At 44.5% G+C, this 24346-nt stretch overlaps 2 protein-coding genes across 7 annotated transcripts; one reads left to right on the top strand and one right to left on the bottom strand.

Annotated features, from left to right (window-relative positions):
• Positions 1 to 11122, bottom strand: arcn1b (archain 1b). Its single transcript, XM_085478930.1, has 10 exons — positions 10896 to 11122; positions 8988 to 9251; positions 7250 to 7429; positions 6662 to 6867; positions 6407 to 6568; positions 5547 to 5712; positions 4739 to 4886; positions 1753 to 1861; positions 1348 to 1552; positions 1 to 654 (listed from the first exon to the last, which is right to left on the bottom strand). The coding sequence occupies exons 1-10, from the start codon at positions 10896 to 10898 to the stop codon at positions 565 to 567; spliced, it is 1533 nt and encodes a 510-aa protein (XP_085335056.1). The 5' UTR covers positions 10899 to 11122; the 3' UTR covers positions 1 to 564.
• LOC146693163 (porphobilinogen deaminase-like) lies at positions 10050 to 24078 on the top strand. Of its 6 annotated transcripts, none has more exons than XM_085478937.1 (15): positions 10050 to 10064; positions 15188 to 15454; positions 17135 to 17188; positions 17447 to 17519; positions 18588 to 18637; positions 18799 to 18854; positions 19178 to 19255; positions 19857 to 19934; positions 20020 to 20095; positions 20588 to 20701; positions 20775 to 20813; positions 20900 to 21019; positions 21117 to 21170; positions 22096 to 22182; positions 22271 to 24078. In XM_085478937.1, exons 2-15 carry the CDS (start codon positions 15431 to 15433, stop codon positions 22442 to 22444), a joined length of 1077 nt encoding a protein of 358 aa, XP_085335063.1. In that variant the 5' UTR covers positions 10050 to 10064; positions 15188 to 15430; the 3' UTR covers positions 22445 to 24078. The 6 variants fall into 6 exon arrangements, with proteins under 6 accessions (XP_085335063.1, XP_085335060.1, XP_085335062.1 ...); XM_085478934.1 differs by lacking the exon at positions 10050 to 10064 and adding an exon at positions 10382 to 10667; XM_085478936.1 differs by lacking the exon at positions 10050 to 10064 and adding an exon at positions 15055 to 15080.
• The last annotated feature ends 268 nt before the right edge of the window (positions 24079 to 24346 follow it).

The raw sequence follows: 24346 nt of genomic DNA, 5'->3' as shown, positions 1-24346 counted from the left end.
TCAGATCACAACAGTTTAGTGATTAAACAAAGTCAGGCTTATAACGACTGAGACAGCTACTATTCTGCAGTTTAGAAAACGTGAAAAGAAAGAGCGAGAATCCCGGCGAGCGAGCGTTGTGGAGGATGCATGAACACCAGGGTGGGCAGTTAAACAACCAGCGCTCAGTGTAGTGGCCCGGTCTACCGCCAGGGTTTACCTGACCGCTAGGCTCTCCTGCACCCCTGCAGTCATCCTCTACTTTGTCCCATTTACAGTTCTGCTTGGCGGACACAAGTTTGCTGTGTGTGTGTGTGTTTGTGTGTGTGTGTGTGTGTTTGCCGGTTCAATTAACTCTATATATAGATGATCCTCTCATACAAACATATAAATACACCACCGCTGCGACGCTCCACCACAGGAAGAGGCCTCGCCCCAGGGCTGACTGAGTCCTGTCGATGTTCACAGTCTCATAGTGTATGCAGGGTGGGCAGGCGAGAGATCTTCAATCTTTCTGTGAAGCATAGATTTAGACTTTTTTTTGTTGGTGATTTTGTTTTTTCAATTTTTTTTCTTTGAACAGGTTTACAGGATTTCATATTTGTCGACGACAAAGGAGGTTTCTGAAGAGAATCTAATGGAGCTGTCGTCGTCTACGTGAGTCACTTTGGTAACCTGTGGACAGAGAAACACGAGTCTGTTAGCAGCAGCTACTCCGTCTATCACAGGGACGAACACACAGCACTGTCATCTGGATTTTAAGCTCACGCCACACTCTGTGGCCTCTTAAACATCCATTCAGCTTTTTGATCCACTGAAAACTTGGATTGTTTTGTTTCTTTAGTTACAAGCAAACAAAAACCACAGAGTGACTTTTTGGGGCAGGCTAATGTTAGCCAACAGCTAACATTAGCCTGCCTTACTATGTAACAAAACAGTCTTAAGTGGACAACATGTGTTTTGTCCCAAATCCCAGGGCCACTCAGTCCCAGTTATTAATGATCTCTTCCCATCTTCCTCCCCTCACCCCCAACCACTCGCGGAAGATGGCCGCTGCTCCCTGAGCCTGGGTCTGCTGGAGGTTTCTTCCCTTCCAACTGTCACCAAGCGTTTGCTCACAGCACAGTGATTGTTGGGGTATTCTCCCTGTTATTGTAGGCTCTTTACTTTAAAAGCACCCTGAGGGGACTTGTTCTTTGCTTCTATATAAATAAAACTGAATTATGAAGTTACTGACGTTTGTCACGTATTAAACTAAAGGCCGATTCACTTTAGAGAACCGAAGACCTTCTGTGGAAAATGTGCTCCTCAGTTAAACAGAGCTTCTGTCCCTCACACTGAAGTCAGCCTCCATCATATGCAACCCACCTGGATGTCGCAGTAGTTGCGCTTAGACACAAAGGACAGGCTGACAGGAAAGAAGTCATTGGGCTGCCCAGCGATGCTGAATTCCAGGCTGCCCGTCTTGTTGTTGGCATCAATGACAGGTAGGCTCCACTCGAGGATGTTTCGCCTGCTGTCGTGTTTGTACTCTCCATCCAGATCACCGATCACCGGAGCTCCCACTCCAGACCTGAGGAGCACCGGGAATGTCGGTCATACACAGGACGAGCAGTTGTCCAAGCATTTCACTACATATCGTACTGTGTATGACTGTGTACGTGACAAATAAAATTTGAATTTGAATTTTGAATTTGAATTTGAATTTGACTGACAGGGATGTGACAGAGTAACAGTTTTCTTCTTATACACATTTTGTGAATAAGTACGTACGGTACAGGGATGCTGATGACCACGTCATTGAGCTCAAGGTTCTCCTCCTGCAGCTCATATTCAATGTTGACATCACAGCCAGTCCCACTCTCTGACGGCCAGCAGTTTACTGTGAGGAGGAAGAGTCGGTCAGGTTACAGTGAGGAGGAGGAAGAGTCGGTCAGGTTGCAGTGAGGAGGAGGAAGAGTCGGTCAGGTTGCAGTGAGGAGGAGGAAGAGTCGGTCAGGTTGCAGTGAGGAGGAGGAAGAGTCGGTCAGGTTGCAGTGAGGAGGAGGAAGAGTCGGTCAGGTTGCAGTGAGGAGGAGGAAGAGTCGGTCAGGTTGCAGTGAGGAGGAGGAAGAGTCGGTCAGGTTACAGTGAGGAGGAGGAAGAGTCGGTCAGGTTGCAGTGAGGAGGAGGAAGAGTCGGTCAGGTTACAGTGAGGAGGAGGAAGAGTCGGTCAGGTTGCAGTGAGGAGGAGGAAGAGTCGGTCAGGTTGCAGTGAGGAGGAGGAAGAGTCGGTCAGGTTGCAGTGAGGAGGAGGAAGAGTCGGTCAGGTTGCAGTGAGGAGGAGGAGGAAGAGTCGGTCAGGTTGCAGTGAGGAGGAGGAAGAGTCGGTCAGGTTACAGTGAGGAGGAGGAAGAGTCGGTCAGGTTGCAGTGAGGAGGAGGAAGAGTCGGTCAGGTTACAGTGAGGAGGAGGAAGAGTCGGTCAGGTTACAGTGAGGAGGAGGAAGAGTCGGTCAGGTTGCAGTGAGGAGGAGGAAGAGTCGGTCAGGTTGCAGTGAGGAGGAGGAAGAGTCGGTCAGGTTGCAGTGAGGAGGAGGAAGAGTCGGTCAGGTTACAGTGAGGAGGAGGAAGAGTCGGTCAGGTTGCAGTGAGGAGGAGGAAGAGTCGGTCAGGTTACAGTGAGGAGGAGGAAGAGTCGGTCAGGTTACAGTGAGGAGGAGGAAGAGTCGGTCAGGTTGCAGTGAGGAGGAGGAAGAGTCGGTCAGGTTGCAGTGAGGAGGAGGAAGAGTCGGTCAGGTTGCAGTGAGGAGGAGGAAGAGTCGGTCAGGTTACAGTGAGGAGGAGGAAGAGTCGGTCAGGTTGCAGTGAGGAGGAGGAAGAGTCGGTCAGGTTGCAGTGAGGAGGAGGAAGAGTCGGTCAGGTTGCAGTGAGGAGGAGGAAGAGTCGGTCAGGTTGCAGTGAGGAGGAGGAAGAGTCGGTCAGGTTGCAGTGAGGAGGAGGAAGAGTCGGTCAGGTTACAGTGAGGAGGAGGAAGAGTCGGTCAGGTTGCAGTGAGGAGGAGGAAGAGTCGGTCAGGTTACAGTGAGGAGGAGGAAGAGTCGGTCAGGTTGCAGTGAGGAGGAGGAAGAGTCGGTCAGGTTGCAGTGAGGAGGAGGAAGAGTCGGTCAGGTTGCAGTGAGGAGGAGGAAGAGTCGGTCAGGTTTCAGTGAGGAGGAGGAAGAGTCGGTCAGGTTACAGTGAGGAGGAGGAAGAGTCGGTCAGGTTGCAGCGCAGTATTTACTGCAGTATTACAGCCATGCCAGTAATGATCAAGGTTGTTATCGTTAATGAAAACTAACGAAATAACGAAAACTAGAAGTGAAAAAACATTTTCGTTAATGGAAATAAAAATAAAAACAAAAAAGGAAAACTAACTAAAACAGTAATGAGTGTTCACAAAACTAAAATTAACTGAATTTATAGCAAAATGTGTTTAGTTTCATTGATGTGTGTGTGTCATACAATAGTCGAGGGTGAAAATGAAGTTTAGTTTCCAGATTTTTTTCTTGCTGTGTCTCATTATGCCAGCAGGTGGCAGCACGTTAGTCGAGTCATCTGTGTTGCTGCGTCCACGCGCAGAATCATGTCAGCAAAAGTCGGGAGAAAGCGCCAGAGTCCAATTTGGGATTACTTTGAATATGACTGTGTTTGGATAAAGCAAGTGTCTTGTAGTGGAAAGAGACAAATTATGAGGGACAAAAAGTGAAAAAAAAATCCCACAAACCTTAAAGTGCACTTGAAAAGCTCACACAAGAAGGCTAACCTAGCTTACCTTGAGAAGGTAAGGGAGCACACTCAACCCTCATCCCCAGAAACAGAAGCTAACCCCAGGCAAGGCAGCGTGATGCATCCCGAGACAACAGGACAGAGATATCTACATAACTGTGTGAGTCAATTGCCTTCAAAGAGTTTATCAATTCACTTGAACCAAAATTACGAACACCCGGTGCTGCGAGAGTTAATAGTCTCATTGGGGCCAAGATATACATTTTATAGTTGCCTGGTATCAATGGTTGTTCATCTGCCTTTATTTATTTATTTATTTATTTAAAGAACCCATAGGTGGGAATGTGAGTTGTCTGTCTCTGCGTGTTAGCCCTGCGACAGACAGGCGACCTGTGCAGGGTGCAGGTAGCTGGAATAGCAACATACCCAAGGATGAGCAGAAGAGCATGACTGATATGATGAAACTGGGATGTTGTTACACTTAATTATTGCAAACACGACTAAAACTATAACTGAAACTAATCAAAACTAAACTGAAACTAAGGATTTTCAAAAAATAAAAACTAAACTAGCAAACAATTGGTAAAAACTAATTAAAACTGATATAAAATTGAAAATCTGAAGTCAAAACTAAATAAAAATAAAAACTAATGAAAATTGCAAAACTATTAAAACCCTGGTAATGATAATAAGTGCCAGTGGCAATCTTCAACATTTCCCACACAGCCATCTAACATCAAGGCTCCCATTATCTAATGAAATCATTACGCAGCTACTCAGCTAACTAAATATTCACATTTAGGCAGAAATCACAGCGTGCTAATTTAACTTCTTCACTGAGGATATGCGACGCTTGTATTTGTCATACATCAACCCGAATAGCTCAGACTGGGCACACATGTACGGCTAAACACTGTCTACAGATGCCATCCTGTGCTGTGGGAAACAAACATTACTACCACTGTCAGTGTGCTTTCTTAAAGAGGACAGGAGCTGCAGACATCAGGACGTACTGGTTAGAGGTATGAGGGACTCGTCTGTGGTTTGTAGTCTCCACTTCAGCACACCCACATCATTGTTAAGAGGGAAGGACTTCTCCGGGTTCTTCAGGCCAATCACAGACTCAGCTGTGAACAACTTCTTGTCCACATTAGGATGTGTCTAAGAAACAGAGGGTGAGACGCGTTTCAATAAAGATCTTTTACTGTCAAACATCACAGCAAAACAGCCTGGGTCACTTTAAACAGAACAGACTCAGAGGCTTACGCTCTTCTTACCATTTCATCATTTCTTAACAAAGTGAAGAGCTTAAGTCTCTGGAATTGCTTTGAAGAGGGACATTTGCATTTGCAAGCTGCTGTAAACCAAAAACATGCAGTCATCCAAACCTGAAAGGAATTTCTGTGTTTACCTGTCGACCAGGAAAAACACTGCTGTGTCTGCCTTCATCTCATTTTTAACATTACACTGCTCACTTCTGTGTTTTCTGAATGCGGGCTTATAGCGCCACCTGCTGCTCTGGCATGCTCGTGACAGCGTTTAACATAGTTTGTGTGCTTTCACAGAAATATTTCTTAAAACATAATAATTATCTTTGTTTGCTGGATTGTGTTTGAGCCCCTGTAAATAGGGGACCGTGGATATAGACTCCTCATATAACTGTAGCTTCAACGTTCAGGTACACAGCTGAAATCCAAACGCACTTCAAAATTACGATTATGGTTAAAAACAAATGTAATGTAAATAAAACTGAGTTATGTGTTTAACATAACATACACAGTGGAGCACTGTCTGCTGCACACGTGTGTGTGATAAACCAACCTGCAGTTGCAATCCTTTGCCATCATTGTTATTGATAATCAGGCGGATGCGTCCATATTTGTCGTCTGTGACTCGGAGCGTCACCATACCCAGCACCTCCATGTTCTGTAGGCCGCCATCACGGCCACAGGTCAACGTGATCTTCTCCTCCACACGCAGATGCACACTGCAGGTCAAATCACCCACACACACTTTAAGAAAGCAGCACTGAGATGACACTGTGACTGAATCTTAGCATGAAGTTGAAGTTACACCAGTGAGACACACGCACGCACACATGCGCTGAGAAACAGGAGATTTGTAACCGTCCGTTTTCTTCACCTGTCTGTAAGCAGCCTGTCTGTGAGGCGTGCTGCACTGTTGGACACTTTGTTACAAATTAAAAAGCCTCACTTATGAAAATGTTACATTGTAACAATGTTAGAATTAAGTTATAATACAATTATAACAATTATAACTTTAGGACCCACTGAGAGACATCTATGAGCCTGTTAACCGCACCCAGCACACACCTGTACCCAGCATGCACCTGTCACACTGTGGGTGTGTTTGTTTTGTGTCACTAACTGGGTGGTGCATTAAAGCAGGAGATTAATTAATGTACATGCAACCAGTTTTACAACTAGGTGAGGGCGCACTGATGCCAAGCTCGACCTGTAATGACATCATCCTTTATCCTTCTGTTATTTGACTTTAACAGGGAAACTTATATATTTAAGGTAAAAGTATTGGATTGCCACAAATGAGAAGAATAAGTAAATAAATGTGTCGTGATTACAGTTCAGATGTCGTTACTGCAACAGCCTGATGAAAACAGCCAGTCCCAGAAGAATACACAGCACTGAATGATGAGGGCATACCTCTCCATGTTGACTGGTGGGGGCAGAACTTTCGAAACATCGGATCCCCTCTTTCCTGTGGTGGGCATGATGGTTTCACCCTCAGACTTGAGCTTGTCAACAAAATTGTCCACCTCTTTCCCTTTAGCCCCCAGTTTCAGAGCCTTACTGGGTCCACTTGGTCTGAACAGAAACAAACACCATGTCCCATCAGCCTAATCAGTCCACTGTTTGTGCAACCACAACAAAATCTTCCCATACAAACTTGAGTTGTACCTGACTGGAGCCGCTGTGATCTTGGGCTTCTCTGGCTCGATGATGGTGTCTGTGATGATGGTCCCTGAGGACACACTGGTCATGCCAGCGCTGCCAAACCCGCCAAAAGCTGGCACCTTCTTCCCGGAGCGCTCAGCGTCCCTCCTGGCCTGCTGCAGTTCCTTGGCCTTCCTCCTCATCTCTGCCTTGGCCTCGCGCTCCTGAGTCTATAGGATTACAAAAGAAAGTGAGCAGGGATCAGAACAGCACGCCCAGCGCTAATACAGTCACAGCACGACAGCTGACAGTTACTCTGAAGGAGGGAAAATATAGGACTGTGTTAAATTTTAAATACTGACAGTGCAGCTGTGTTGTCAACCATGCGGGTTCATCACACTTTGCTTAGCCTGTACAGTGTGTACGTCTCATATTCTCCTTCATCTCCCTCCTTCTATTAAGCTTTGAAAAATCACTAAACTCTAATTGTTGCATTTTGTTTCTTTTACAAGACAAATAATAATTGTGTAATATAACTTTCCATGTGCTTCTTTCTAATTTGCCTGAATAATTCAACAGGAATCCAACGAGGCAGGCAGAGCCACATCTCACCTCCCTGACGGCGCGGAACACCTTCTCCTCGTGGGAGTCCATCTCTGTGAAGGTGCGGATCTGAGCCAAGTTGACGTTCTCTCTATAGCCCAGTGCAACGATCTCATCGAAGGCGAAGATCAGATCGAAACAGTGCTCCGATATTTCACTCTCCTCCAGCACACGACAGTACTCTGGGATCTGGAACAGACGGGAGGAGCGATTCATTTAAACTAATGGATAAGGATACAATAAGGACACATTAAGCACCACTGTAGCCTAGTTCTTGCTGACAGACTTTACTAACACCATTTATTTACCCATTATTCCCAGAACCTAATCTTCATTTGCACACCAGCTTCCATACAGATTAACTGGTATCATCTGCCCCACTTCTATCACCATCAACAACATGTGACTGAATACAACAAAGCATCAATTGGATTCACAGCTTTTCCCCACAATGAAAAACTGACATCTGTATGTAGATTTCCTTCTTACCGTGTCCTCACAGTTCGCAGCAGAGGATGCAAAAATGATATATGCCAACAGTGACATGTTTACCGCATGGATACTGGCTGGCCTATCAAACAGACAGCAACAGGGACCCAGGTGTTACAGCTGTTTCTCCTTATTGGAGACAGGGGCCTTTGTGCTGAACAGTAACTGTAGGTAAACAAGGCCCACAGTGGCCTTTTAAACACAGTGATGAATAAGAAAATGTGGCGTAATGCTGTGTGTCCACAGGCAGTGCTTCCTGCACTGGAAGGAAACGTGGACTCACACTCAGAGCGCTTTTTCCTAACACGTGTTGTTGCTAGGCTACAAAGACATCTTCAGTGTTTTGTCCTCTGCTGTTATTTAGTGTTTAGAGCTTCAGAGGAGCTTTGAGTCTCATGATGCAGTAACACTGATTAGAGCAGCTGCTTGCTGAGGGCAGTTTCAACGTAAGAACTTCAATAATTACTTTTTATTATTTTTTTCCTGGTTTGTACATGCAGTGTTTTTAAAACTGTATTTTAAACCTTTATATTTTTTGCTGTTGAAGCCTGACTCTTAACATCTACTGTAATACAAACGTATGGTCGTATTGCATTAACAGCCTAACACTGTTGACTTCATCACTTCAGTCAGCATGAAGTTCAGTGGCCGTGTTGCCTAAAGGCTGGCAGCAAAAGCATCGCTCCACCTCACATTTCAGCTTCTCGCACTTTAACATCATTTCAGTCATTAGATTTTTTTCTTTCTTCATTAATTCAAGACAAACGTGCCTTTCATGCCCAACTACAACAAACTGTGGGAAAGCAACAAAGAGAAGTCTGTAATCTTTCTTTGCTTTCTTTTCAGCGGCCACCAGGGGGCGTCTCCAGGTAAACAGCTGGTGAGTTTATGGGCTCGGTGACTAATTTCAGGCCATAATGAATAAAATATTGAGCCCATTATGTAAATATGAGTTATTTTGGGTGTGAGGATTACCCAAGGTATGCTCATCGGCTAATGTTTGTGATTTACATGCTGCTAGCTAGTCATCTTTTTACAGTGAGATCACCCTTAGTTCATCACAGCTGGTTTCAAAGAAGCTACATCCATCATGTACACTTACTGTAACGTTCAGAACGTACAGGTTTATACAGTGACACGTCTCTACATTTATTCTTCTTTGTTACCAGACCGGTCACCTCGTCGACATGTCAGACAACATGTACTTAAATGCTCTTTGCAAACTGACTTCTATCCAAGCCTGCCTGTGTGCGCTTACCACACGGGAAAACAGTCTGAGTGTCTCCAGGTCCTCCAGGATGTTGCTGTTCTTGGTGGTGATGAGGACCATGTAGAGCTTCTCCAGTGGCTGGTACACATAGCGAACGCTGTCTGTTTCCACAAAGGTGTGCTGCTTGCCCGTGTTCATCAGTTTAGGAAACGCAGCTAGGAGACCCTCAATCCGTGTCCGGGTCATTTCCACAAACTGCCGCGATACGATGGCCTTGCCGGCCTTGGTGCACACCGCCGCTGCCAACAGCACCTGAGGGGTACAGAGGAATTTCACTACTTTAGTTTCCCACAGACCTGAACTATTACAACTAAAGATGCAGTAATCGGACCAACATCTATGCTCATAATAACAAAAGGGAGGTCAGCAAATGTCAACATTCAATTTTTTTTTTTTCATGTAATATTTTCTTCTTTTATTCCAAAGAAACAAGAAAAAACTAAACAACAAAAAAAAACAGAACTGTTTACACTACTGCAGATCTTCATCACACTTACTGAGGATTCATTCATCAGCAGGAAATCTACCACATAGGTACACTGACTGCAAACTACTTGGAAACCCTACATCTTAACCTGATGTGCTCCTGCCTAAAAATGTAACGTCATGTTGACACAGCCAGAAACAACCGTGACTGTTCAATACCACCGATCCCTCCTGTGAATTTCTGCTACTTTTTGCTGTAGTCTTTGATCTGATTTATCAATCATCTACATATAAGGAATAATAATCATAGTAAATAAGAACACACATTTCACCAAATTACAGGAGGAAGATTGACAAAACTATCAGAGTGAACATGAGGAAATGTACAAAGAAGAGGAAAAGCTTCACATTGAAGAGTGGAGACTCAGGAGCAAAAAGTCTTATTTGCTTTCGTCATAGGTGACACTGCATATAAAACCCAGGAAACGAGCACAATGTAATTAGCACATAATGCACCAGCACACAAATGCTGATAACATTGGCCACTTGCATAGGTTACATCGTTGGCTCTTCAAATATCCACTGTAGAAGTCTAAGTCAGCCATTATCCAATGCTAGCCTGATGTGGCCTACACTCAGGTAGGACAATATCAGCTGATTCTGATATTTAGCGATACAGTGAAGTCAGAAAAACCAGACAAGAGTACTTGTCATTTGATATATTGGTGCTCTCCTGATTACACACGGCTGTAGTTGTTTGAGGACATTACTAAATGCACATGAACTAACCGCTGTTTGCCTTTCTCTTAGGTGAGCGTGTCTTACTGGTGCAGATGTTAGCACAATGGAAAATGATCTTATAAAAGAATCAGGGGTCGTTTAATATAATGAGTATAACAATGGTTGACATAAACGGACGCTTTACGTGGCTGTGCTAAATGACTGGAGGAACTGCATTGATTACACGTTGACAATAGAAATGGAAGAGCCGATCGCACCGATGTGAACTCGATAAAGACGCGCAGCAACTGGTTATCGAAGTCATCGACACTAGCTATAATAACACAGTTGTACGTATAGTTGGGGTATGTCGCAGAGCCGGGGTCGGTTTAACCTGGCTTATTACAATCTGACAGCAGGCAGTGGTTGCACGGATCCGGCTACTGACAGGAGACAACTAGCGCTAGCCCGCAAAGCTAGTTCACGTCAGCACGGACTGCACAGCTAAAGCGCTTCACTCAGGTGAAATTCAACTTTGACGACTCATTTACTCGATTTTAGCACCTGAACATGTCGCTATCACTGTGGCTCCGATAAAAAAAGCACCGTTTATTAATTGTCTTCTTTCGTTCATGAGGGGGGGAGAAGCTAGTTTGCTCATACCTAGCTTTAGCTACTAGCCAATGTTATGATAGCTGCTAGGCCCGATAAAAGGCAGGGAAATAATGGTCACTTTCGACTGTCACTCACCATTGTGGTCTCTCTCTACGGCACGACGGTCGTCAGTCTCTCGCGTTTCTTGCTTTGGTGATTCCTCGTCCCTCTGGAATAGCAAGGTGCGAATATACAGCTGACTTCTAGTTGTGTGATTGTTAGCTAGTTAGCGTCAATATGGCAGCAGCGCAGAGCCACGTCTCCACCGGAAGAGCCGCTGGATCAGCCCACCGTGGAAACCAATGACGTGGGCCCCCAAATGTTGGCCTTGTTGCAAAAAGAAGTTACTCAGATTACCAGAGGTGTGGACTCGAGTCACATGACTTGGACTCGAGTCAGACTCGAGTCATTAATTTTATGACTTTAGACTTGACTTGAAAAAATGTTCTAAGACTTGTGACTTGACTTGGACTTTTACACCAATGACTTGGGACTTGAATTGGACTTGAACCGGTTTACTTGAAAAGACTTGATATTTTACCCCAAATATAAAATTTAACATGCATATTATATAGAGATTGAAAATGTGACGTCATTCACGGGTAGAACCGCAAAGGATTCTGGGAACTCGTGGCAAGCGGTACTAGCGCACGCAGGCTTTCAATTAAAATCAGTTATACAGCGATAAAAAGAAACACAAAAATGTCAAGAAGCTGTTGTATTATTAACTGCAATAGCCGGTCGCATGACAGCCACGGGAAGCCGACGGGTAAAGAGATCGGTTGTTATCGGATTACGTCGTTGAAGAGAAATTGTTCGAGCCATGTTTCCGAAGTAACAAAGACGCGACTGGATTGCAGCCATTCAAAGATCAAATATAACGTCCCAGAACCCTCCAGCTCACAGGTTAGTCTGCTCCAAGCATTTACACGAAGGTCAGTGTTTTTTAGTAGTTAATGCGTCATTTTTCTTAACATAATTGGTGATATAGGTTACAAGCAAGTCTGGCGCTGAACAGAAATTGTCGCGCTATGCTCCTTTGTTTATTGTGCATAAATAGTGAATTGTCCTGACACAATATTGCGTTTCGCTTCTGTTATTATGGTACATTGACAAAAACACATACTTTTATTCACAGGATAAAACAGGTTTTTTGTATCACTAATTGTCCAGTACGATTACAGCATACAGTATTATTGTCACTGCTACATTTCTGTGATGCTACCAGAAATTATTTCCACTACTAATTAATTACCGTTGAGCTCAAAGGTCCTATTAATAAACGGTTAAGGAATGTGTATTTATGAAGACGATTTGTGAGACTGGTAAACTTATGATACGTACGATGGTCTTTACTTTCTACACGGTGCATTTCAAGGTCCTGCACCCATCCGTCGGTAAACTGTACCTGGGCTTGTTGCAGTGACCTGAAGTTACTAAACTTCACGAGTGTATGCACTCACTCCAAGAACCATATAATTATAAATATGCATATAAATGTGCTAAGATGAGATAGCTGACTTCATCTAACTAGCAAATGTTGTCCAGGCTACGTTGGTGATGCAGTTTTTTTTTAATGTGTATGATATTTTTGTCATGCGATTTTAAAGCCGGTCCTACAACCGCATCCAAGAATAACATGCAGCTTATCTCAGAACTGTCGGTGAAAATTATTCTAGGAGCTAGGTTTAATTGAGCTGCATTTTAAAGAGGTGCAATTTCACAATTTGTGTATATTTTCTAAGTTCACTATTTTGTCATGTGTTGAGAAAAACACAGATTTTAAAATTACATGGTCTAATATTTACATTTAGCATAACTGCAACATTATTTTTTCGTTGTTTTTTTTTTAAAGACTCGAAAGGACTTGAAATTCAAAGTTTCAGACTTGTGACTTGACTCGGACTTTTACACCAGTGATTTGAGACTCGACTCTGACTTGCCTGACATTACTTGAGACTTACTTGAGACTTGCAAAACAATGACTTGGTCCCACCTCTGCAGATTACTTCCACCAGCGTTTCTTCTTCTTCTTCAGACTTCTGACTACTGACCACAAATTACCTCCACGCGATTACTTTTAACGTTTATCAGCGTATCAGTAACCTGGCAAACACATAAATATTATTCAGAGAGGTTGTCAGAGTAGTTCTGAGTGATAGCGTTTCACGTCTGATGGGGCTGGTCTCCGGGATGAAAATGTCTTCACCCACAAAGCACACAGGGGGTCGTATAAAAAAGAATGATATGCTACAGTCCTCAGTGCAGGCAGCGCTCTCCACCACCATCGTCAAAACACCAAATTCATCCCATCTGTGTCTCCGTGATGTGAACACGTCACAGTCTAATGCAACATATGATACAATTAGTCTTTTCTCTTTGTTGTCCTCCTTACGTTCTTTATGTTACATTTTAACCCTTAATTGTAAACATAAATATTCTCGTTGGGCATTTGTCACCGGACGGGGGGCAACGAACTAACGATGGCTGTGAAGCGTGTGAGGAATGTGACTAACATGTTTAACAAAGTCAGATATATTATGGAATTGAATGTTGTCTTTTAAGTTTAAGTTACAAAAATGTTGAATTCCGTTTATTATTATTATTATTGTTATTATTATTAATAATAATAATAATAACAATAATAATAATAATAATATTTAATAATAATAATATTATTATTATCAAAGAAAGAAAAGTAAACATACTCCAACAATCCATCCTTCTGCTTTTCCAGTTCCACGACTAAGCTGGAGCTTATTCCAGTTCTGATGGGTGAGGGTACCCTGTCACAGGGCTAACACACAGACAGACAACATTCACACGTACAATCAATTTCCAACTTCCTGTTAGCAGGTGTGACTGTGCATGGACAATAAAGAGTTATCTGATTAAACTAACCTGTGCATGTCTTTGGACTGTGGGATTAATGCCCAGACAGAAGATTAATTACTGGAGATAATTAATAAATTATTAAACATATAGAAGAAAAAAATTGCCTTTCATTAGCATGTTTTATTAGGTTAATATTAACATAATAATATTCACTTATATTTGATATTAATTAGTATGTTAATATTTTGATCACGTAGTGAAAAGAATACAGACTTCTTTATTTGCATGGGGGATGAGTGTAGCAGGAAATATTTTAGTTTATGGAAAATAATGGGTTTGATAGCTTATAGATGAGGTAGAACATTTTAAGCAGACAGTTTGAGCATCCATCCATCCATCCATTCGCTTCCGCTGAACCTTTTCAGGGTCGCTGGAGCCTATCCCAGCTGTCATAGGGCGAGAGGCGGGGTACACCCTGGACAGGTCGCCAGTCTGTCGCAGGGCCAACACACAGGGACAGACAACCATTCACACTCTCATTCACTCCCACATTCACAGCTAGTGGCAATTTGGATTATCCAATTAACCTATCCCCACAAGCTGCATGTCTTTGGACGGTGGGAGGAAGCCGGAGTACCCGGAGGGAACCCACGCAAACACGGGGAGAACATGCACACTCGACACAGAAAGACCCCGGCCTGATGGTGGAATTGAACTCAGGCAATAGTGCTAACCCCTGTGCCACCGTGCTGCAGTTTGAGCAGACAGTATTTTTCATTTAATGTAAATGCACACGTAAGCAAGATGCTGGTGGCAGGAACACTTTAAGATATTCAGAATGTTCTTAGGGACATAAATCCAACATTCATATGGGAATACTGTTTACATGTTTGTCATGCGCAATGCCTGTGGCTCGGGCGGTAGAGCAGGTCCTCTACCAGTCAGAAGGTTGGTAGTTTGATCCTTGCCTGCTCTTTTCTCCAGTCTGCATACCTGAGTATCTTTGGACGTGATACTGCTGTCTGATTGCGTCACTGGAGTGTGAACACATCGATGCGTCTTTCACCCAGGGGGAGGGGAAATGGTTCTCATTTTAGACCCCTAGCATGAAAAACTACACACGTCACAGTGTTGCAGTAACTTATTTTGGTCACTAGGTGTCGCCATTTAAAAAAAGGAAGAGGAACGCGCGATCCTGTATTTATCTCACTGCGGAGGATGTTGGTTTTTCAATCAACAGATATTTCACTGTTCCATTAAATTATACAGTAACAACGTAAGAATATGCGTGTAATATATTTACTCCCAGTCAGTGAATTCACTGACGCACTGGATACGCCCACAGGTGTGTATGGTAGTTGGCATAAAAGTCCAAAGTTGACAGACAGGGTTTTATGGCCACGTCGTCAGATCACAAAAACATGACACAAGACGTCAGCTTTTAAAGTAATCATTTTAATACTACCGGCGGATATTTAGCAGCCGGAAGTCAATTATTGCGCTTTCCCTTCTTAAACAATAACAATTTTGTTTCTTTTAAACTTCCAACATAGTCGCACTTGAAGTCGTGGATGTGAGCACCCACGCCCGCAGAAGCAGAAAGGTCAGGCGGGACCAGGAAATGACCTCTAGCCGGTCCGATGACATCATAGCCACCACGCTCACTCATACGCGGAGCTGTTTGAGACGAGTGCTCGGAGCTCATCCAGGAGTTTGGGTGTCTCTAATAGTCTCTGTGTCCAGAAAAACACGCTGCTGATTCGCGCAACACCGGCGGACTCAACCGAATCACCGACATGTCGGAAGAAGCTAGTTCTCAGGTAGGTTTTCTTCACTGTTCTGTCAGACTTGCTGCTCATTCAGCGTTCACGCGTTGTGTGTAAACTTCGTCATCACGTAGGGCTCGTTGATTGGCTGACGTTTGTGCTTGTCTGCGGATTCTGCTCTCCATTGGACAGGGGGCGGTGTCAAACGTGACAGACAGTAGCTGTAAAAAGCTAAACGTTTTAGTTTGATTTGGGAAGGTTAAGATCAGCGTTGGTTAGAAGCAGGCCGCCAAACAGAGTGCTGGCACCGAAACACTGAACGCTAACCTTACAGGCTGCCTGCTTGTTCATTTGCTAGCCTCAGAGTTCCGCGTGTTAGCTATAGACACCGAAAAACCCCACCGCCACTGTTTTCCCCTCTCAGACTGAAGTCACTCAGAGACACTGATACTGAGTTCACTTAAGCTTTTATATTCCTCCCTCGTGAAATGGGCAGCACTGATTTTGCTCCTGCCTCAGAGTTACGTTGATAAACTTGGAGGTGAACGCATTTAAAAGTTCAGCATTTTATTAAAATGACACTTGGCTGTTATCTCACTGGTGCCGAATGGATGTTCGCCACCTGCTAACATCGGCTACACTATAACAGGTATGTTTCTAAAGGCGCTGAGTAAATACATGACAAATTAATCGATTTTTGGACGCAGTTTTCGGACAGACGGCTGGAAATTCAGTCTTTGTTTTACCCTTCGTAATACCCAGGGTTATGTCTGAGACGTGCACGGGTCAGGTGAAAAATAAATGAGTAAAAAGAAAGAAAATGTTACAAATAATTCAGATTTAATAGTAAGAATAATAATTTAACGATGTAATCTGCATGTAGCGCGCACAGAAATGAGTGAATTATCAGTTATTTTCATTAATAATTAAAACGTGTATAATAAGTCATCTAGTCAAAAACAAACAGTCAAATCAAACATCTGGTGTGCTGTTGAAGATTATCATTTATTTTTATTAAACAACATTTTTAGTTTTAAACTACATCATATTAGCAAATACGGAAATACTCCCGTAAGTATTACTTTGTTTTACTCGGCCACTGCTATTAAAGTCTGACCAGGATCACAAGGAAATAAAGACTTCCAGTGACACGCTTAAGATCAGTCTTTACTCTGAGCAGTGTTTGCATCTTTGCATTTATTTCAGCCTTGTGTGTCCCTGATTAAAAACAGCCAGCAGTGTTATCTGGATATTTCTGTTTGAAGAGGAACGTTTCCACTCACACTCTTCCCTGTGACCACACCCTGTAACCAGGACCCTCCTAAACTGCCTTTTGTAACGGACTCATTGAAAAGACACACTTATCTGTGGGAACCAGAGATATTAGAGGTGGAGGTCCTTAGTGGGGGAGGAGTCAGCTGGGTCCAGTAAGAAAGGACACTGTTTAGTATCAAGAGGCTATATGACCTCAGCAAAGCTCCTTACCAGGACGCAGCAGTCAGTCCCAGACACACAGCACACAATAGCCTCTACAGTGCAGAAGCTCAGTGTGGATCATGGAGGAAGGACCTTACAAGTACATCAGGGTGAGGCCAGCAGAGAGGGATCATTCATTCGTATTTTAAGTCAGAAAGTGTAACAGTGTTGTGCTGATTGAACATATGAGGAATACATCTCTGAAGCGAGCGACTGTTTGTAAAATCTTGTGGCTGATCTGGTTTTATGTTCCGGCAGGATGGAAACGGCAAAGTTAGCCGAGTCATTCGAGTGGGAACCCGCAAGAGCCAGGTGAGTATTACATTATTATCCAATCAGGAGCTTCAAATTCAGGCAGGTTTGACTCTAATGTAAAGCTGAACTTACAGATCCCGAGTGTCGGTTGTGAATTATCTGATTTGAAAGCCGCCTGGACCTCCTTTCCACAGAGATAAAACAATCCTGCCTGACGAGTGTGTTTTTATGATAACTGTCTGTCATCTGCTCTGTTCTGCTGATTTAATACGTGTGAAAGGACAGTGAATGCAATGAGTTGATCTTCTGTTGCAGCTGGCTCGCATCCAGACGGACAGCGTGGCCGAGACGTTGAAAGAGCTGTACCCTGACATCCACTTAGAAATCGGTAAGAAGGCAGCCCCTCTGTCTGTGCAGCGTTTCTGCTCTGTCTCCATGTTTCTGTTCAGAGTGAATGGATTACACACATGTTCTTACAGCTTAAGTCTTAAAATTGAGTCTGAATCTGTCCACGCTGTCACTCCATCCTCACCGCACTGAACACACTGAAGTTTGTGTCTTTGTTCAAAGCAGCTGGTGACCTCGTGTGTTTCCAGAAAACGTCACTGAACCTGACCGCGAGCAGCAGTCCAGTTAGACTGTTCCTGCGCTTTTAGCCACAGATGGAAACTAAAAACCAGGAATTATTGAAAAAAGGAAATCCATCATATTACATAGAACAAGCAGTGATTTTGAATATATCGTCCTATTAAAAGGCAGCGTGCACTGATAGCGATTTTGATTGGCCCAGAATATTACCATGTTTAAAATGCCAGTTTTATTCTTCTTTTTTAAGTCTGATTAAAATAAAGAGGAATGGTAACTTTTTAGAAAACAGTAACTAAAACGTTAAAAAGTATTTCAGTGTTTGCAGACAGTCAGCCCACTTTCATGTTCAGTACTTTCTCCTGGGTTTTTCCTTTTTCTGGAGACTGAACCAACACAAAACGGATGCAGCAGTCTTTATATGGATCTGCACATTTAATCGATACCACCACCTGTAAGTCTGCTACCAAATTCAGCAACTCTACTTTTTCTGTTGTCGTCCACCCTCCCACTGCAAGAAGTCAGCATTAAAGCTGTTCAGCAGGAACAAAATGGCTTTACATGATGTCCAAATATTGCATAAATGCCTGCTGCTTAGTGCTCACAGGGATCCCTCTCAGGAGGGAGAGCCAGTTTTTCTCAGGTTTTGATGCTCAGAAAAAAGTTCTCAAATTTGAGGATTTGAAACTTGTTCCTAGAAGCTAAATTACCAACAGCACCATTGTGTAGACAAACAGGATTAATGGCAACATTTTGTGTCTTTACATTTGTTACTAGTTTCCAGTCGTTCACTGCCCTGTCTTATAGGGTGGGAAAAGTGCAGCATGCGTTACTGTCGACTCGTCTCATGATCTAATCTTTTGTGTTCCAGTTGCCATGTCAACAACAGGAGACAAAATCCTCGATACTGCTTTGTCAAAGGTAAGGCTTCCAGGAAGTGTAACGGACATGACTGCTGCCACCTACACAGTCTTGTCAGCGCTGACATGAGCTCACTGCTTCATGAGCAACAGTGCAGACCAAACGCTGCATGGAGGTTCTTGATAAATGTGAAGCAGTTAATGGGAATCTGTCTCCTGCAGATTGGTGAGAAGAGCTTGTTCACCAAAGAGCTGGAGAATGCACTGGAGAGGAATGAGTAAGTGTGACCTCTGACACTGCTTCACACTTCCTTCCTATTTTCTCTTCTTCAGAAGCGCTCAGCTCGAATAGTTACTCAGCAGCCTGTAAAATGTGCACATTTTAATGGTTAAAAGAAGAAGCAGCCTAATACCAGTATAGGAACCTGCTAGTTTCAAGAGTTTTGCAACAGAAAATACAGAAAAGCTGTGTGGTGTTAGTCCACAGGAGCATGTGAAGTGCATGCAGAGCCTCAGATGTAGCAGGTGGGCTCTGGTTGCTGCGTAAATGGCTGCATTGTGGAGCTCATACATGCGAGTGCATATCCTGTGTGTGCTTCAGGGTCGACCTGGTTGTTCACTCCCTCAAAGACCTTCCCACCACTCTGCCTCCGGGGTTCACCATCGGAGCTGTGCTGAAGTGAGTCACTCACACACTTCTGACTCTTACAGTTACTTTGGATGCATTTACTCTTTTCAGGACAATTTCAGTGCACCCGGCACCTCGAGGTCTTCACACGGGTAATCGAATACGTTCTGCTCTTAGATAACCTTTTATGACTCCGGGGCTCCACTTCATGCTTTTGATTCACAGGATGAAGGGTATAGTACAAGGGGCCCAGTCCCAGTCTTCGAGAGCTACTGTCCTGCAGCTTTTAGATGCGTCCCTACTCCAGCACAGCCGAATCAAATGGTTTGATTACCTCTTCAGCATGCCATCAAGTGTGGCAAAGGCCTGATAACAAGCCATTCATTTGATTGAGGTGTGTCAGAACAAAGATGCATCTCAAAGCTGCAGGACGGTAACTCTCGGGGACTGGGCACCCCTGGTGTAGTGTGTACAGTTACACTGTGCCAGTTTAAAATCGATGAAAAACAAGTTATTTCGAGGATTAGGTGTACCAAAGGTGCCACGCAGTGTGCGGAGCACCAGCTCGTCCTTTGTTGGGACAATAAGTCAAATAATGCTTGGGGTCATAGATCGTTGCAGCATTTGTGGTTGTGATCTGTGCGTCTTACAGGAGAGAAAACCCCCACGATGCAGTGGTCCTCCATCCGAGCCATGCAGGGAAGACTCTGGACACGCTGCCAGAGAACAGGTGCAGTCAGAGGGACCTGATCGATGCATTCTTATATCTGCTTACACTTTCCTCACGGCTAACACACTGGACTTCGTTTGTGCAGTGTGATTGGCACCAGCTCGCTGCGCCGAGCTGCTCAGCTGAAGAAGAGGTTCCCCCACCTGGACTTCAAAGACATCGTATCCTTCCTGAGAGCAGTCGCGCTGTTCCTGTGTTTATCAGCTGTTTGCACAGAGGAAACCAGCTCCCCATACACACAACCTTCTGCTGTCTCAACACCATAATGGCTAATTAGAAGGACAATAATTACCTGGATGTTACTACACCACAAGCAGCCATAATCTTCTGGGTAAATGATCATTTTCTCACGTGTGGTTACTGTGTAGTGTTAGCGAATACTATTTTTATTACAGACGCTGGAGTGCAGGTCACAAACACTCACAAACTGGTTTTGACTAGTGTGTGAACAGAGTCGGGCTAAACAAGTACACACAAAGAGGCCAAGCTAGAGGCTAACATCAGCTGATGTTTAGGAAATATATCCAGCTGCTAACAGTCCCAAACTGTGATCACACTGCGCTTGTGTTGATGATGATGACGGCCATTATCCAGTGGGTTTTGAGTGGGCAGTTTCTGGGTTTGGTGGGCTTTTCCTGAGCTGCAGTGTTCAGCGTGGGAACCTGAATACACGGCTGAAGAAGCTGGATGAGAAAAAAGACTTTGCCGCCATTATCCTGGCAGCTGCCGGCCTCAGGAGGATGGGCTGGGAAAGCCGCATCAGCCAGGTACACTGTGTGGTTATATGCAGCATGTGGGTGGCACTTATAGTCTTACAGTGTGATTCTTTCCCCCTGGTAGATCCTGGAGCCCGAAGACTGTATGTATGCTGTGGGACAGGTAGGAACTGCCGAGTGGAAAGGTCAGGAATCCACAGGGCGGGTGGTTGTTCATGGCTCCCAATAAGGTGCATGTGTGTTTTTAAGGGGGCCCTGGCAGTGGAGGTTCGGGCCAGAGATGCAGACATCCTAGAGATGGTGTCCATCCTTCATGACCCTGACACTGTGCTGCGCTGCATAGCTGAAAGAGCCTTCCTCAGACGCCTGGTACACACACACACACACACACACACACACACACACACACACACACTTGTGTGAATCTGTGATGACTCTATCATTTATTTGTGTGTTATTTTTGCAGGAGGGTGGCTGTAGTGTCCCAGTGGCTGTGCACACCCAAGTAAAGGACTCCCAGGTAAGAGTGTTAGTGACTGTGGCTCAGCACTGTTATACATCGTGCTCTTGTTAGCTACAGTTCCAGCCCTGTACACACTTTATCTGCCACTCGTAGCAGCTGTGGGAGTATTTCCTGCCACTCTGCTGTGTCTCAACAGACTATTGGCACCAAGTGGCAAATACTCATATTTTATACTAATGGCCAGAAGTATCACAACAGTATCAATAATAAATGGTAAATGGCCTGTATTTATATAGCGCTTTACTCGCCCTAAGGCCCCCAAAGCACTTTACACAACCAGTCATCCACCCACTCACACACACACTGGTGATGGCAGCTACATTGTAGCCACAGCCACCCTGGGGCGCACTGACAGAGGCGAGGCTGCCGGACACTGGCGCCACCGGGCCCTCTGACCACCACCAGTAGGCAACGGGTGAAGTGTCTTGCCCAAGGACACAACGACCGAGACTGTCGGAGTCGGGGCTCGAACCGGCAACCTTCTGATTATAAGGCGAACTCCCAACTCTTGAGCCACGATCGCCCCTAATACACAAGTGATGATATCAAACAGCTGCTATGTTTCCTGCTCAGTTTAACTCATCAAAGAAAACTGCTCTGTTGTATCTGCTGTGGCGTCACAGTTTTAGGTTCTGTTGATGCAGTGGCGTGCTTCAGGTCACAGCTGATGGGCGCTGCATGCTGGGCCTCAGCAGGCTTCTGCAAGACGACTGAACTATAAATGCAGGGATATGATAATCAGAAGTTTAACTGTGACTGATCACTATCCTTAAATCATTAGCAGTCGCATGAATATGGAGACAAACCAAGTCCTGTACTGGTACCTATTTGATTCTGCAGCAGCGGCCCGCTCTCATCTGATTTTAAAAGCTTGTTGTTTGAACGTGTGAGTAACCCGGAGAAATCCTGTATGCTTTTGCAGCTGTACCTGACGGGGGCGGTATACAGTCTGGATGGCTCAAACAGCCTGAAGGAAACCATGCAGGTCAGCATCGCTGTGGGGACCCAGGTAAGAGCTGCGTGCATTGTGTTTCTGCCACGTTACCTTCGTTGCACATAGGAACCTGTTTTCATAATAACGTGCGTTTCTGCCACAGAGCTCAGAAAAGGTGGACGAGCAGGTCCAGCGAGTGGGAGTCACGGCCAACAAGATCCCAGGTAGCGTCCAGGACGAGGCCGAGAAGCTCGGCGTCGACCTGGCCGACTTACTGCTCAGCAAAGGAGCCAAGGAGATCCTGACGGTGGCCCGGCAACTCAACGACGTCAGATAGGTCTTCCTGGCTGACAGCGGGGCTCCAGAGCATGCAGGCAGTCGCAACCTGAGCTCCATCTAATGTTGGTCTGCTGACTGTTTGCTGCATGAGGTCAGGACCTGTGGTCAGGGTTGTAGAAAGCTGCTAAACTGGCTGCTATTATCCGCTCACTGAGAGTCCCCGCTGTCTCGGTTCCTGTGCGTTCTCACGCAGAGAACCTCATGGAACCTGAGCCACGTTTGGTAAGAAACACGCAGTGGCCTTCAGACGTTGTTGTCAACACTTAACAGCACCAGTGCTGGCTGATATCAGTCTGTCAGCACTGCCTTCGTCTAATCATTTGTTCCCAAAGCTCAGACCGTTTCATCCACATCTGCTGTCGTAACTCACACAGCATCTTCTCGTTTCGACGGTGCCAAAGACGAGCGCTGTTCATTAAGGCGGACTGTCTGCAAAATTTCAGTTCACGCTTATGTTCACTTTGGCACACCCATTTGTTGCCATCACGAAAGAAGAGGTGACATCCAGCTGTGGAGGGCTGCTTGCTTCCTCATTAGCAGAGAGAGCATATTTGATCCACACACTGGGCTTCAGGAGTGCGTTCTTTAACACTGGTAGTCATGCACATGTGGCGTGTGTGTGGGGTTTAATATGACTGCAGCTCCAGCGCCTGCACGTTTTCACTGTCCTGCTCTGATTCTTAAAGCATGCACTGTGGTCTTTTGTAGTGCTTTGCTGGCCACAGGGATGCACTGATATCCATACTGTACTCACTGATGTGTGTCAGATTGACATTTCTGTTTTCTCACATTAATCGACGTTCAGTGATGGTGTGATGCGGAGCTGTAAGTTCAAGGAGAATAACAAAACGACACAAAGGAAGCTTCCTGTATGAGCTCTCAGACAGGCCAGTGCATCCCTGCTGGAAGCCGATGATGGGGATGAACTGTGAGCTTCATTCCTGTGAGCGATGCTTGAAGACTCCCCAAAGCTGGACACGCATCATCAACAAGAAAACACACGTGATTAGAAAAGTTCCCAGTTTTTGTCATGATGAAGACTCATGCTGTGGTGACGGCCTTCGTCCTGTTACGTTGTTCTGACTTTCTGGATTTAGATCATTATGTAATATTGACAGTAGATTGATTATTAGAGCACCTCTGTTATATTTATGGAGTCTGTATGTCACGATCACTTTAAGTATCTGAAAGCTGATGAGTTGGTTTGAAGGTTTTACTGATCAGGACTCATCAGCTCACAGACGTCAGGTTAGCGGCACATAGAAGGTTTACGCTGCAACATGCTGTACCCCCCCCATATATCACAATGTGTTAATGATTTTTACTGTGATTGTCTAAGTATTATCTCATTTTGCCTACAAACTGCATACCTGCCTTACATGCAGCAGTCTTCACTCTGCATCATATATCCAGTGTTCATGGAATTCAATGTTCTTTTTCTAGGTTTTTGTTGCATATCTGATTTAAACCTCCTGAGACAATGAGAGGTCATGTTAGCCATATTTGTTTTCAGCTTTAATTTCTTTATAACATAGAAGACTGTTGTACTCAGTAATTTTCCCACAGCGCCGACTGTTCAAAACAAAAGGTCGTCATCAAGAAGCAATAAAGTTACTGTGCTGTGAAAAAGTATTTGCTCCTTCTTATTTTTTTATCATGCACATTTCAGATCATCAGATACATTTTAATATTAGACAATGATAACTCGAGTAAATGCAAAATGCAGTTTTTAAATGTTACTCTATTAATGGGGAAAAGTAACGAGTTCAGTGTTATCAGCCACGACCAGGTCTTATTAATGTCTCACGTGAAAGGTGACGATCTCACAGAGCGACGTGCTGTGGCCCGATCTAAAGAAACAGCCAAGGAACACGATGACGGACATCTATCAGCCTGACAG

This window comes from Copadichromis virginalis, linkage group LG14 (genome assembly GCF_057382275.1).
Source record: "Copadichromis virginalis isolate Kocher_CV1m ecotype Utaka linkage group LG14, C_Virginalis_male_GT1.1, whole genome shotgun sequence".
NCBI classification, from domain to species: Eukaryota; Metazoa; Chordata; class Actinopteri; order Cichliformes; family Cichlidae; genus Copadichromis; species Copadichromis virginalis.
The sequence above is the reverse complement of the archived record's forward strand: the minus strand, read 5'-3'. Positions and strand labels throughout refer to the sequence as shown.

What these genes read in the sequence shown, in the direction of transcription:
- LOC146693163 (XM_085478933.1), top strand. Translation starts at nt 16,957, where the DNA reads ATGGAGGAAGGACCTTACAAGTACATCAGG. An exon ending in TGGGAACCCGCAAGAGCCAG is followed by an intron (nt 17,189 to 17,446) that starts GTGAGTATTACA and finishes CTTCTGTTGCAG; the next exon opens with CTGGCTCGCATCCAGACGGA. An exon ending in GACACGCTGCCAGAGAACAG is followed by an intron (nt 19,935 to 20,019) that starts GTGCAGTCAGAG and finishes TCGTTTGTGCAG; the next exon opens with TGTGATTGGCACCAGCTCGC.
- arcn1b (XM_085478930.1), bottom strand. An exon ending in TGTTCCGCGCCGTCAGGGAG is followed by an intron (nt 6,868 to 7,249) that starts GTGAGATGTGGC and finishes GTAATCCTATAG; the next exon opens with ACTCAGGAGCGCGAGGCCAA. An exon ending in CCACCAGTCAACATGGAGAG is followed by an intron (nt 5,713 to 6,406) that starts GTATGCCCTCAT and finishes TTTGACCTGCAG; the next exon opens with TGTGCATCTGCGTGTGGAGG.